Source organism: Colias eurytheme, chromosome 14 (genome assembly GCF_061535395.1).
Source record: "Colias eurytheme isolate Ceu_HAF_F1 chromosome 14, ilColEury1 Martin Lab GWU primary, whole genome shotgun sequence".
Lineage (NCBI taxonomy): Eukaryota > Metazoa > Arthropoda > Insecta > Lepidoptera > Pieridae > Colias > Colias eurytheme.
The window spans coordinates 10631032-10646165 of NC_142993.1; the positions used below are offsets into that span (position 1 = coordinate 10631032).

The 15134-nt window shown below is 33.7% G+C and overlaps 2 protein-coding genes across 2 annotated transcripts; one reads left to right on the forward strand and one right to left on the reverse strand.

Moving 5' to 3' along the window:
• Positions 1–3658: 3658 nt before the first annotated feature.
• LOC149903105 (uncharacterized) lies at positions 3659–6754 on the forward strand. The gene is made up of 2 exons (XM_090109767.1): positions 3659–3785; positions 4849–6754. The coding sequence occupies exons 1-2, from the start codon at positions 3725–3727 to the stop codon at positions 5481–5483; spliced, it is 696 nt and encodes a 231-aa protein (XP_089965893.1). The 5' UTR covers positions 3659–3724; the 3' UTR covers positions 5484–6754.
• Positions 6755–6850: 96 nt separating this feature from the next.
• Positions 6851–7888, reverse strand: LOC149903106 (uncharacterized). Its single transcript, XM_090109768.1, has 2 exons — positions 7334–7888; positions 6851–7177 (listed from the first exon to the last, which is right to left on the reverse strand). Exons 1-2 carry the CDS (start codon positions 7842–7844, stop codon positions 7044–7046), a joined length of 645 nt encoding a protein of 214 aa, XP_089965894.1. The 5' UTR covers positions 7845–7888; the 3' UTR covers positions 6851–7043.
• Positions 7889–15134: the final 7246 nt, after the last annotated feature.

A 15134-nucleotide genomic window follows, 5' to 3' on the forward strand; every position in this document is an offset into this window, starting at 1 on the left:
CAAATAATTAATAATTATTATGTAATAATTATTATAACAAATAATTATTATGTACTGCTTAAAATTGTAACAATAGACTATAATATTAGAAAATAAAAGAGTTAGGTAATTTTAGTATTTATCAAACCTCTTATGTTATTCTTTTTTATTAAAACATTTTGAATTTTAGTTCATTAATTACATATTATACTCAATAGGTGATAAGAAATCACTTTTATAATAATTAAAAATTAATTTCATAATACAAACATATATTATAATTATTATTTAAAAAAGCATTTCTTATTAAGGAGAAGCATCGAAACACATTAAATAGAAAATCATATTCATTAGTTATCAATTCATTAGTTAGCAGGATTCATTGAAATAGCTTTGTAAGTGGATATTTAAAAAAAGAATCGTTAATATTTTAATTTGATCTCAATTATTTATTTCTAGTCATTTGATTAAAAAATATTGTATGATTTTTATTTGTTTTATATAAATATATAATTTTAAGTTATTGCACTTAGGAATGTAAAATGGATGTTCATATACAAATACAAGTATTGCCATATTTTTGTTTGTGATAAAATAAAGTGTTTTTATTGAATACTTGTTTCATTTTCATAGCCTTTAAATATTATGACCTTTGAGAATAATTTTATGTTCGTTATTCTCTAAGAATGTATAGAGATTACAAGTACAAAAAAAATTGGGCGATGTCAAGGATGAAACGAAGTGTTAAGTTAGAGAGAGACAGACATAGAACCACGCGCACGCCGCACGGCTTACAACTCTAGCAAAAAGTGTCGTGACAACTTTTCGTAAGAATTTTTTCCGACTAGCCCCCTTTCACAACGCGCGATAAGGAACTTCGTTCCAATAAAATAATATGATCCCATTATATTTTGAAATGTACAAATATTTAAAGAATAGTAGTTTTGAAATAATAGACAAAATTATTGTGGTCATATACGATTCAGCTATACAGAAGCGGTAGTCTTTGACTTTGAGTAGGTTCAAATTTCTAGAACACGCTAATTTTCACACACAGTATTTTTTTTAATTTACTTATGTTTAATCAAACCCAAAAACATTGTCCAATTTATTCCGAACTATCTTACCGCCCGCGGTTTCGCTCACTTTGTCTAAAACCTAATAAATTATATACTAAAACCTTCCTCTTGAATCACTCTATCTATTAAAAAAACCGCATCAAAATCCGTTGCGTAGTTTTAAAGATTTTAGCATACAAAGGGACATCGGGACAGAGAAAGCGACTTTGTTTTACATACTATGTAGTGAAGTTAGGGCCGGCGCAGATATGCGAAGCGTAGCGCAGCGCATTTTTCATTGTCAAACTATTATCCTCATAAAAATCTCCCACATGCACATCCATAGCACGAATCAATCCATAGTAAAACATACTTTAGTTGAATCCATTCCCACCAGGACTAAGCTATATGCACATGAATTTGATTGGTGGATATCAAAGGCAACATGGCAAGGCAACATTGAGCACTACTCTGGTGGAAAGTCACCCTAAGATCTGACAAGCTTGTCTCGAACTAATCGATCCGTGGTCACGCGGCATGCAGCGTAATTGGAACACTGATATTAAATTATTTACTAATAACGTGATATTATTATTAACAGCTGGAATTTACGACGCAACGCAATTTCATATTAATGGAGCAGAAGTTTTGAATATTTTGTTTTTTCAGTATGCTTGCGGTAAATTCTTGTTTGTTGGTTTTCATGGGAGGATTTTGTTTTTATTACGCTGAAATATATGCTTGTTTATGACGTCACTTATATGTAGTGTATAGAAATATGCTCTATGCTATTGCAGAATCCATACTTAATATTATAAATGCGAAAGTAACTCTGTCTGTTACTCAATCACGCCTTAACTACTGAACCAATTTGCATGAAATTTGGTATAGAGATATTTTGATACCCGAGAAAGGACATAGGCTACTTTTTACACCGGGAAATAGGATAGGTTTTATCCCGGAAATCCCACGGGAACGGGAACTATGCGGGTTTTTCTTTGACTGCGCGGGCGAAGCTGCGGGTGGAAAGCTAGTACGTATTATATATATGTCTTTGTCAAACATACAAATTCGTTCCGTTGTTTTCGCGTGAATGTGTAAGTAACTTACCATTTAGCGTCTAGTAATTATAGTAGGAGAAGAAAATCTATACTAATATTATAAAGCTGAAGAGTTTGTTTGTTTGAGCGCTCTAATCTCAGGAACTTCTGGACCGATTTGAAAAATTCTATCGGTGTTAGATAGCCCATTTATCGAGGTAGGCTATAGGGCATAGGCTATAATATAATATTACGCTGACCAACAGGAACAGAGCCACATGGGTGAAACTGCGAAGCGCAGCTTGTAATTAGATAATTAATAAGAGACGAATTAGCTAAGTTCCATATTATTTAAACTATGAAAATATCCAATCTTCTTCAGAATTATATAATTACTTTCATAATTTTATTAGAAATTTATTTATGTTACTCAATATGGATATTTGAAATACGTGTAACTAAAGTTCCAATAGCTTTAATTCCCAAAATCTTCAGGCAATTCTCGAGATTCACAATTAGACTGAAGACACGTATTTAAAGTCTAGACACAGATGTCTGCAAGTGTCTCAAGTGAGAATTGCAGCCTTTGATTGCTGAATAATTTATAGGCTACGTTATCTCTTGGTTTAGTCAACGGTTTACACTGAAAAACATTACATATAACCCTTCTTATGAATTAAAATCTATACTAATATTATAAAGCTGGAGAGTTTGTTTGTTCGTTTGTTTGAACGCGCTAATCTCAGGAACGATTTGAAAAATTATTTCGGTGTTAGATAGCCCATTTATCGAGGAAGGCTTTAGGCTATAAGTACATATAATTATATATCATCATGCTAAGACCAACAGGAGCAGAGCATTGCGGGTAAAACCGCACAGCACAGCTAGTCTATAATAAAAAAATGAAACGCTAAAATTATTGCTAAGCGCACAACTCGAGAACAGCTGTCACATTTATCGACTCTTGGGTCGTCAACAATTCACTCTTTACCAAGACTAAATACACCACTCAAAATCACACCCCACGAAAATTAGTTACCCATCAGTTGCTATGATACTAAGAACCTCAGTGTCCACCTGAACGGTGCTTAACAATTGAATGTTCTGGAACAAATACTTAGTGTTCCGCTGAATAGTAGTGTCTATCTATAACTTAAAGTCTACTGAATCTAGGAAAGGAACCTTTTTGATAATCAATGTTCTTGATTTGACGATAAGCTTTTCAAACCTTGGAGAGATGCAATACAATTGGTGGGTAGTAAGCTATCAATTCATAGCAGGTACTAATTGTTTGTGGAAGCGCATCGATTAGATAGGAGAAAATAATGCAGTAAATTCTAGTCCATCGATTTGTTCATTGAAACAAACAAGTTGACTCATCGACTGTTAATGCCTACAATATTTTCTGAATACCTATCGAAAGTACTCAATTAGAAATACCCGTTACATAAAACTCGTGTGGTTATAGGTCATTTGATAAGAGGAATTATTTGGTCCGGAAGCCATTCCAAGAACAAGCTGATAATAGAAATGTTTATGATTTGACCTTGACTTCAGAATTGACGTCAGTGCATGTTGATAATCGATCCTATAAAAGCTGAAAACAAATTGTGAAATTTACAGTTGTGTTCCAGCACCTTCAACAAGATGTTCGCAAAATTACTAGCCTTTGTGCTCGCTGTGCACATGGCGACGTGCATACCACCGCGTGAGTATTAATTGTGTTTATTAAACGCTTCCAAAATATTTATTGTTTCTAACGATCATTATCGATTAGTTAATTTTTTTTAAATATTTTAATGTATGTCCTTAGTGTAAAGGCAGTATGTAGTATTAGACTGTGTCAAAATAAGTTTTTTTTTTTTTTTTTCGATTAAGCTTATCTTAAAAGTTTCTTTAATATAAAAAAAAATTCTTCTAAAATTTCAGCTCAATATCTCAAAAATTGAGCTGGCGCAAGGGGGGGTCCCCTTTCCCATTTAAATAACATTGTAAAATTTCTTTTTTGTTTATTTTTAAAATAACTACACGAATAATTTTTTTTTTCAATTTTGCTCTCAACATTCTTATAGGAAATTTAATTCTCTACAAAATTGTTTATGTTCATTTTTTTCCTAAACTCAACAGAAACGAAGTTACAGAGGGCCGAATAGGAGGAAAAAAATAATTAATGAATTAATAACAGAAAAAAATTTATTAATTTAACTTATCAATGATTTAACTCAAAATACTTCATTATTCATCAAAAATTTTTAAATTTAATATTATTAACTTTATATTTCGAAATAATAAGAAAAAATAAGTTTGAAATAAAACAGAAATTAATTACAATTGACATATTTATACAGTTTTTTGTTCACTGTTGATTAGTTAGATTTATATAATATTATTTATTGCACGAAGAATTTAATGTAAATTCCTTAGTGTAAAGGCAATGTACAGTCAAATTTATTTCATGCTGGAAAATGCGACAATAATCGGAAATTATGGGCTTGAAGGCATTTGAACTTCGAGAAATCGCATCAGTTCTGGTATGGTCAATTGTCACATTGAGCCACATCAAAAATTACACATGGACATATCAAACCATAATTAGATATATCAAGCCATGTGAGAAAAATTTTTACGGGATATTAAATAACAATCGTGAAATGTTTCTGAATATTATTCTAACACTATCTTTTTTTAATTGATTCTACTGATCATTACTGTTTTGAAATGAGATATTAAAGTATGTTTAATCTAATTTGTTGAATTCTTTGTTTTTCCAGATATTGAATTGCATCAAGTTCAAACGAAGTTGTCGACGCCAGCACCGACTACAACATCGACGACGATGCCGACGCCGACCCGACCAAATTATTCTCTTAATAGAGAGGACCAGTTTTTGAATTGCCCTCTTTTAATTTATGAAGAGATAATTATTAAGCAACAGAACATTTCTAACCTGCAAAATTCTTGTCACCTGCAAGCAAGTCATCGTATAATCATAGAAGACAGTACAATTTCGCAGGGAAATATACGTCTCGTCTTAATTGCCAATCGCATCGAGATTCGTAGAACTACCTTTAATGGAAACAACAACAATATAGCCATATATGCGGAAAGAATAGACTTGATTTCTAACCGATTCATTGGTAACCAATCATACTATAGAGCTCAGGGAATTAATATTTCTTCATCCGAGAACCACTATCGGGGTGATCATTTACATTATAATATGCTGGGATCTTACATTGAGGAAAAATCAGACATGTTTATCGGAAACCGTCAGCAACTTGAGTTAAAAACAGTCGATATACTACAATATTATTCTTCAAAAGGTAGGAAAATATTGCTTGCCACGCTTATAGGAGTTAGCATGTTACTTGACATGAAAAATAAAGAAACAAAGATTGTGAAGTGATTAAACAACGACTTAAAAGTTTAAAAGAAAAGCGAGTTGTAGAAATGGGTTGGCAGGTCAGGCACACTGAACTTTATTAGAAGTGTGTATTTATTCTATATAAAACTAATATAATATTTCAGTTTAAAATTGAAACCCTTAAATTGTGAGAAATACAACTCAACTCATCTCAACTCAAACTCAACACTCTTATCATCTTGACTGAGACTTGACAAAAAATCCATTCAAAAGAATCGTCAAATTTCATTTATATAGGTGATACAAATACATACTGGACATTATTTTAAAAACTCCTGATAGCATAGGGAATAATTTACACTATTCAAATTGTTTAAAATTTGTTATTATGTTCCAAATAAAGAATTTTAGATTTTTTTTGAATTAATTCCACTTATAAAATGTGTTGTATGCCATAATTATATTTTACAGTTACATACTAGCGGTCCGCCCCGGCTTCGACAGTGGTACATGTTTACGTTGTCTCTATATAAGAACCATCCTCATACTTCAAGAAATATTATAAAAAATTACGAAATCGATCCAGGAATTAGAATAACGATCAGATATTCTAAAACAGAACTTTTCGGTATATTGAACAGTCACACTTATATTATATCTAGACTGCTGAATCTAGTGAATTCTTCTGAGACAAGAGGATTCTATATGTGGGTAGACCCACAAGTCCCATTTTCCTTATTTGTTCTGTTCGCTGCTTATCTCGTCAATTGGCATTGTTTCAGAACTGTTTCCTGTTTTGCGCCACAGTGATAGCAATGATATTACTCATTCGAACAAAAATAAATTTATTACATGTATTAGGTATTATCATTTGGTTAATTTGTACAACTCGCCGTTAAATGACAGACACCATCAGGTATTGATCGAATTTACCTTAAACGTTGTACCAATTCTTATAAATTGGGGATATGGAAACGTTCTATTCAATTGTTAGATATTGTCATTATTTTTGTCACACATGACATTGATACGATGCCTTTATCTCTTACTTACTACAACATATCCTGATTCTTTATAAAGAAAGGTTTTAACTTAGATTAAGACATCAATGTTTTCTGTGGAAGTAAAACAACAAAAATTTCTTTCAAAATTTTATTTAACTTTCAGTACATATGCATGGGACAATTACTGAGTACATATCTTAATAAGTAACTATCAATACAATACACTTTAAATTGTTTAAGTCACAAAACTATACAGCGTTAAGACTAAATCTAATTAATACTTGAAAAAATAAAGATCATTCAATTTAATTACATTCTACAACTTATTGCCTGAATCAAAATATCCCTGAAATTACAATTTGTTTTGGCACGCTTACTTATAACTACTTATCATTACACTAATCAGTCTTGCCGAATATCTTCTTTGTTGGGCAGAGAATTAAAACGCAGACTTAGATCACATCGTATATTCGTATCACAATCGACAGCCATATTGAAAAGCGAATGAATACAAGAAAAAAAGTAAAGCGCGAGCTATACGTTGCAAGCACAGATAACAAAAGTATATTTAATCTGTAAATGACGCGCGAACTTCGTTTCACACACGAACACCTCCCCTCGAAGTCGCGAGTGCACCTTCCTTAAAAATGTCCACAACTCCAAGGTTGTTGATACATTCAAAATGCTTTCTTCTACTAAGGCCCTTGGTCAACACATCAGCAGGCATTTGATCTGTGGACAAGAATTTTAAACACACCAGACCTTCCTCACACGCATCTCTAATAAAATGATGTCTAACAGCAATATGTTTCGTACGAGGGTGGTAATGTCGGGTTTGTGCAAGTTTAATCGCACCCTGGTTATCATTAAATAATGTAATACACTCACACTCAACACACAAATTCCCAAACATGTCTTGTAAATACATGGCTTCCTTTGTTGCCTCAGAGAGAGCCATGTATTCCGCTTCCGTACTTGATAAAGCAATTGTTCTTTGTTTTGATGCTTGCCAACTGATAGGAGCACCTGCAAAAATAAAAGCAAATCCAGAATATGACCTACGGTTATCAACCGTATTTGAGCCCCAATCAGCATCTACCACACCAAATAATGGTAAACCTGTTCTTTCATACATTAATCCATAATCAAGCGTCCCTTTCAAATACCTCAAAACACGCTTAGCAGCCTTCCAGTGCTCACTATCATAATTAGTGTTAAATTGACTAAGATAATTAACTGTATATGTGATATCTGGCCTTGTGGACACGGCTAAATACATCAAAGCACCAATCAAACTTTGATAAGGATACTTACTCATTATATCATCATTCATGCATTCAGGTTTTTCTAACTTAACATTCATATCCATAGGAGTCATAATAGGTTTGCATTCACTCATACCAAAACGTTCTAAAATTTTCTCTACATATAACCTCTGATTAAGATACACTCTATTATTCTCATCACGAGTAAACTCAATACCTAAACAATGATTTATTCTACCCATATCTTTCATCTCAAATGCACATGATAGCTGAAACTTCACTTCTTTCATCCACACATTATCATTCGTTGCCAAAATAATATCATCTACATAAATTGCAATCAACATCATACATTCACCCTTTTGTGCTACAAACAAACAAGAATCTTGAGGCATTGCTTTAAATCCAATACTAGTAAGCTCTCGAACTAACTCCTTATGCCACTGCAACCCCGACTGATGCAATCCATACAAAGATTTTTTTAACAAACATACACCATTCTCACATTCATTCAAAGCATCATACCAACGTCTAGCTGTCTCCAATATTTTCTCATCATTAATAACCTTTCTCTTTGTTCCAATCTTTTGGTTAGACAGTATTCTACACAGAACATTGCCAAGTTGGTCTGGTATTTCCATGAATACTTCCTCATCTAATGTTCCATTCAGGTAGGCAGTAACCACATCCATCTGATGTATATCAAAAGCATATTCTGCTGATAAGGCAGCTATAATTCTTATAGATGAAGATCTCACAACCGGAGAAAAAGTCTCGTGGAAATCCTCCCCTGGCCGTTGTGCACATCCCTTTGCCACAAGTCTCACTTTCTTGCCTATAGTCTTCGAACCAAACACAAATCGACTTCCAATAATTTTTCGATTTGTTGGTCGAGGCACCATTTCCCAAGTTACATTTTTAATTTGGGCCAGAAATTCATCTTCCAAGGCACGTCTCCACTCATCCACTCCACCCGTTTGCTCGACTTCCCTCCACGACGTAGGCTCAACAATAGCCACTCCAACTTCTTCACTATCAGAGCCTCTATCTTCTATTTCTTTGTCTTTGTGTGGTACTTTTTGGTGTTGTACTTTTAATCCTGTTCTTGCTAATCTTGGTCTTCCTCTACCTCTTTTTGAAGGTGGTTCTACTAAATTTTCCCAAAACATAGTTGATGTTCTTTTTCTATTAGTTATAACCCTGTCTGTATCTTCATCTGTTTTTTTTTTCAGCTTCAAGTACTTTTCTTAACATTGTGTCATCTCTTCTCACTCTTCTTGGTCTAGGGACTATGGGTTCTATTTCTTTCTCCTCATCTTGTTTATGGCTTTCATTAGGTTCAAATAAATCGACTGTAATATTCTCTTCATCATCCAGTATTTCTTTATATTCATGTCTAAATGCAGTTTCATTCATAAATTTAACATCACGTGTCACAACCATTTTTCTGACTTTTGGATCATATATTCTATAAGCTTTTGACTGTAAATCATAACCCACAAAAATTCCCAATTCAGCGTTTGAATCAAACTTTCCTTTTTGAGTACCTTTATTCTTATAATATGCCTTCGATCCAAATATATTCATATAAATAACAGTGGGTTTCTTCCCTTTCCAAACTGTGAATGGTATATTTCCATTAAGTGCAGTAGTAGGACATCTATTCCTTATATAATTCGCCATTTGAATGGCTTCAGCCCAAAATGAAGGAGGACTCCCAGCTTGTCGCATCATACAACGCGCCATCTCAACAAGTGTTCTGTTCTTCCTTTCAGCAACACCATTTTGCTGTGGAGTGTATGGTGCTGTTAATCTTCTTCTGATTCCTTCCCTTTTTAAGTATCCATCAAAATCATTATTCACATATTCTCGACCATTATCGGATTGTAAAGTTTTGATCTGCTTTCCTGTAAATTTTTCAACATACACTTTATATTCCTTAAAAGCTTTTAATACATCGCTCTTATTTGCAAGAAAATAAACTTCACACCATCTTGACTTATCATCAATAAAAGTTACAAAATATCTTTTACCGCTGAAAGACTGACATCTCATCGGTCCACATAGATCTGTATGTACTATCTCTAATAGTTCACTTGTACGGTTCATGTTACTAGTAGAAAAGGACTTACATGTTTGCTTCTCTTTTATACAAACTTCACATTCTGACAGTTTTTCACCATCTTTTAAATTCAAACCATTTACTAAGCCGTGCTTAGCCATTGCTTTCAAGTCACGTTCATTTAAGTGCCCCAGACGTTCATGCCACATATCTATAGGCTTTTTAACCACCTGAGCATTATTTGCACTGTTTTCACTTAGTCTTACATGGTATAAATTACCTATCCGATCCGCACGCATATGGACCTGATCATTTTTATCTATGACTACTGCATCATTCTTTCTGAAACGAACTTCAAACCCACGGTCAGTTATCTTCGCCACGGACAATAAATTTGTTCTTAACTCGGACACATATAAAACCTTCTCAATATCCACTTGGCGCTCTTCGCAGCCTGTGTCAACAGATAGACTCACCTTGCCTGTACCAGATATTTTAATGCTCTCATTATTAGCTAAATGAAGTTCTGAATCTAGTCTTGAAAATCCCTTTATAATGTCTCTTTCATTACACATATGGCCCGTACATCCACTGTCGATACACCAAGTAATGTTTCTTCCATTACCTAACATCACCTCTTCGGTAGTGCTCATCAAAATAGTTGCCTTGTCTGAGTTTCGTTCTACATGTTGCGCGCTCTGCTTATACTTGTTATTATTATAAATATTTTTATTAATGTTTTTAGATTTGCACTCTCTCGCAATATGTCCACGACCACCACACCGATAACATTCAATCTGAAACTTATTATTGTGGCGTTTATTCTCATGAGTATACTTCTTTGCATAACGAGGCTTAATCAACATTGCACCTTGATCTATAGTTTTAGATTTACGTCCTTCATAGTCTTCAACAATTTTTACCTTTAAAATATCTGTTGATGGTAAATCATCTCGTGATTCCATAGCTGTACGAAACATAGAAAAGGAATCTGGCAAACTATAAAGCAACAAAATAGCAAGTAATTCGTCAATGACGTTTAGACCAATTTCTTTTAACTTCTTGACGGCGTCACAGAAATCTGCAATGTGCTTGCGCAGGTCGTCTTCTTCTTGCATGCGCGTTAAGACAAGTTTCTTTAACAATGAGGCTTTGCGAGCCGGCCCACTCGATTCATACATCGATTTAAGTTTGTCCCATATGGCTTTGGATGTTTCTAAACCATCTAAAGCAATGAGCTCACTTGGACTTACGGCTAACAAAATGTCCGACTCGGCCTTTCCATCCAACTTCGACCACTCCAGATATTTGGCATCAGATTGCGCTGGGCGCGGGACCATCCCGCAAACATATTCCCATAAATCATTTTTCTTCAAAATGGCGCGCATGTGCACTTTCCACGTGTCGTAGTTATCACCAGTAACTCCAGTTAAGAGGCTCAATTTTAATTGACGTTGCCATTTTATGTATGTAATTTCTTCAATTACAATACATACACCAAAACAAATATGTATTTGTACTTATTTTTCGTCGAATCGAAATCTTCTAATTAAACGCACGCTGTACCATTGTCTTTTTAAAGTATGAATACTTATGAAACTTATCTCAACTTTTACTTTAGTATACTTTATTATGTAGAATTAAACTCAAAAACACTTTTAGCAATCAACACTGGGCCCATAACCTGTTGGGCAGAGAATTAAAACGCAGACTTAGATCACATCGTATATTCGTATCACAATCGACAGCCATATTGAAAAGCGAATGAATACAAGAAAAAAAGTAAAGCGCGAGCTATACGTTGCAAGCACAGATAACAAAAGTATATTTAATCTGTAAATGACGCGCGAACTTCGTTTCACACACGAACATTCTTCACTGTGTTAACTCCGTAATTGGCATCAACAATCTTATCCCCATTATTCTTTTCATTTCCGTCAGATTTAACTCCAGTTTTCTTGTGAGTTACTTTTTCATACTTAAAATTGTTTCTTTCTTCAGTGATTTTTGCGGTAAGATAGTGCTCTTGATGAGCGCCCTGAAAAGTGCAACTGTCCCGTACGACTGAATGTTGATTTTCCAAAAACACACTGTCAGAATTTCCAATCGCTAATCCAACATCGTTATATTTTGAAAGGTTTTGAGAATGTTCCTCCCGAATTTGTTTAAGGCTTACCGCAGTGAGATTATGACGCTGGGGATTTCCAGAATGTGTGTCTAGATACTCTTCAATGTAATCTCCCATTATTACTTTATAACTCAATTTATCACCCACATAATCGTTAAATAAGGAAAAAACTGTCACCCCCACGGCTTCATAGGTTAGATTTTTCCCCAACAAACTTATTATTACGTAAAAGGACATCGTCCGCAGCTATGCGTATAACTTGGTTGCTTCCATTAAAAGTGTTGTCAATAAGCGTAATGTTCTTGGCTATTAAGTTAAGAACGGTTTCTTCGACAAAAATTATACTGTTTTCTATTAGTATTTCCTCTTTTTCTTTCATCTCGCAGAAGTTTTCCAGCTTAAAAATTTCACGTTGGGTGAAACGAATCCTTGTTTGAAGTTTCTCAGAGCAAATTTGATGAGAAGGAAGACTTGGTGGCGTTTTCATAACTTTTTCAACTGGTTGCCCTACAATTGCTGGAAAAATGAAAAATTTGTATGATTAAATAAAAAAATAGTATCCAAATAATATCCGGAAAGATTTCCAATTATTATTTAATATCCTGTAATAAACAATTTTGATATGGTTTAATATCTCAATTTATGGTTTTTGATATGGCTGGATGTGAAAATTGACCGGATATTAGATCTAATAACATTTTTTCAAGCCACATCACGTAAAACGGTAGAGTTAATACTCTATTCCTGACACGTCAAGGTCAAACAACTATGTGATCATCAAATGTCTCTATCAGAATCGTTTGCAATCAAACAATAACATAATAGTGGTAAGTGGTGCCGCGGCTAGTAAATCGACGACATTTCGACCGAATGACAATTCAACTGTAGAAATTTTAAAAATCGTTAAATTAATTATTTAATTGTGTTATCTACACTTATGAGGGTTAAGAATAGTTCAATTACATACCTAACAATTTATTCTAACGACAATTGATCCGAGTTTTGAATAAACACATACAAAATCCATGATAAAAGGGCACAACACGGTAAAATTATTTGAAAATTAATCATAGATCATTTGTCATGCGGTTTAATTGCCGGGTGGATACTATTATTTTGTGATTTAATAAATTAATAATTTTCACGGTTGAACTCTTATCCAATTGAAATGTCCGCAGTTGAATTGTCGCAGTTAAAATGGCATCGGTTGAATTGTTATAGAACCAATATGAGTAGATGAACATCAAGAAAACACTTAAATTAAACTACTTAAATTAAATTACTTTAAAAATTATTATTTTTTTTGGGATTTTGAAGAAAAAAATTTTTCATGGCCGTTCTGAGGTCTGGAACCATTTTGTTTAATGAAGGCTAGCTCTATCCCGGCCATTTTTTCTCTTAGCTACATAAGGAATATTCTAGGCGTTATCAGTTGATGAGTCACCTTGTTTGCGCTTCAATTACTGGGAAAACCAAAATACTTGGTAAATTATTATAGGCATGCATTGATATCGTATTTCACAGTAAAAATGTGGAATACAATATTGTTGAAAACAATATCATCCGTTCACGTGAGTTGTATGTGACCAGTCTTCCCAAATGAGCGCTTTCGGTAGGTATTTGAAGAATATTGTAGGCATCAACAGTCGATGAGTAAACTTGTTTGTTTAAATGAACAAATCGATGGATGGAATATTCCTGTTACCAATCCTGGCATAGCAACATCATTCAAGGTCATGCAAAATATAATGAGGATAACATGAGGCTCATCCTCAAATGTATAACTTTAACTTTCTCGCTAAGAAAATCGAAGATTTTCAAAAATCAGGAAGTTATTTGTTTTACCCTGTTTTGCAAAAATCAAGTTTTTATCAGATCGGAACCTACCAAACGGCGTTCTAAAGAGTTCCCAAGGTATCAATTTTTTCTGTGGAAGTGAAACAACAAAAAGTTCTTTCAAAATTTTATTCAACTTTCAATACATATGCATGGAACATTGAACGCAGACAGATTTTGATAAATAACAATCAATACAATAAGATATCATCCCGATGTTACTCTCATCAAGAGCTTTCATTTGAGTACCCACATGAATTTTTATATATTTTTTATATATTTATATATCTGGGGGCACGGTAGTGCCCCCGCCAAGACGAGCCAAGCGAAAGCGAAGCGCACGGGCACTACCTACCTTTTCTCGAAGCGCTTCGACGTTTTTTTGAACCCTCATAACTTGGGTTTGGATTATGCTAGATCAACAAAATTTTCGGGATATATTGTCAATAGCGGACTTATTGAACATATTAAGTTTTAATTACATTAGCTTTTATACTTCAGATTTTATTTATATCTAAAAAACGCTAATTTCGTCACTGACTCACTGATGATCATCAAAATTCTTAAGGTATTTCCTAATGTCCTAGAAAGCTGAAATTTTGTATGTAAGCTAGTTTTAGCACACAAACAACAAAAAAATTATAAAACTTGTAACTTTCATCCCCCAACCCCTTAAACTAGGGGATGGGAGTTTGTATGAGACCTGTAATTTTAAATTAAATTTTGATGACGCTAGAGGTCTAATCTAATAATCTAAAACTTGGTTCCCCTAGATATATATATGTATAGGTACTCCTTGTTAAAAAAAAAATTTAAAAATTTAATCGACATAATATATTGAGACATATACTTCAGATCAGATCATATAAATATGAATGAATAGAAGTGTTGCGAACGTCTCCTGCCTCTTACGTCCACACAGTAGCTAAAAATAAAAAAAAAATGTCCTTGACAAGAGAGTGGGCTATAAAAAAAGGCGTCTCTGATGTGCAAGAAATACACCCCAAAAAAAGAAGAAAAAAATAAAAAAAAAATTTGTTACAAACAACTTACAAAAAGAAATGAAATCCCACCAAAAACATTTTCATGTAAAATGTTGCCAAGACGAGCCCATATGACTCGCACTGTCAAAAAGTTATCAGATCTCATGTAGAGCCAAGCTTCTAACACTACACGCCCTAACTCTACAAGGCCTAACTTCACAAATCACAAACTCTACACCTTAGTCAAAATATGTGGCTTGGCCGTTCGTTACTACAAGAACTATTGTATAATACAAAAGTAATGAACAGTGAATTAATTTTTCACCTTACGCCGATGTGAATGTAGCGAAATGGCCAAGCCACATATTTTGACTAAGGTGTAGAGTTTGTGAAGTTAGGCCTTGTAGAGTTAGGG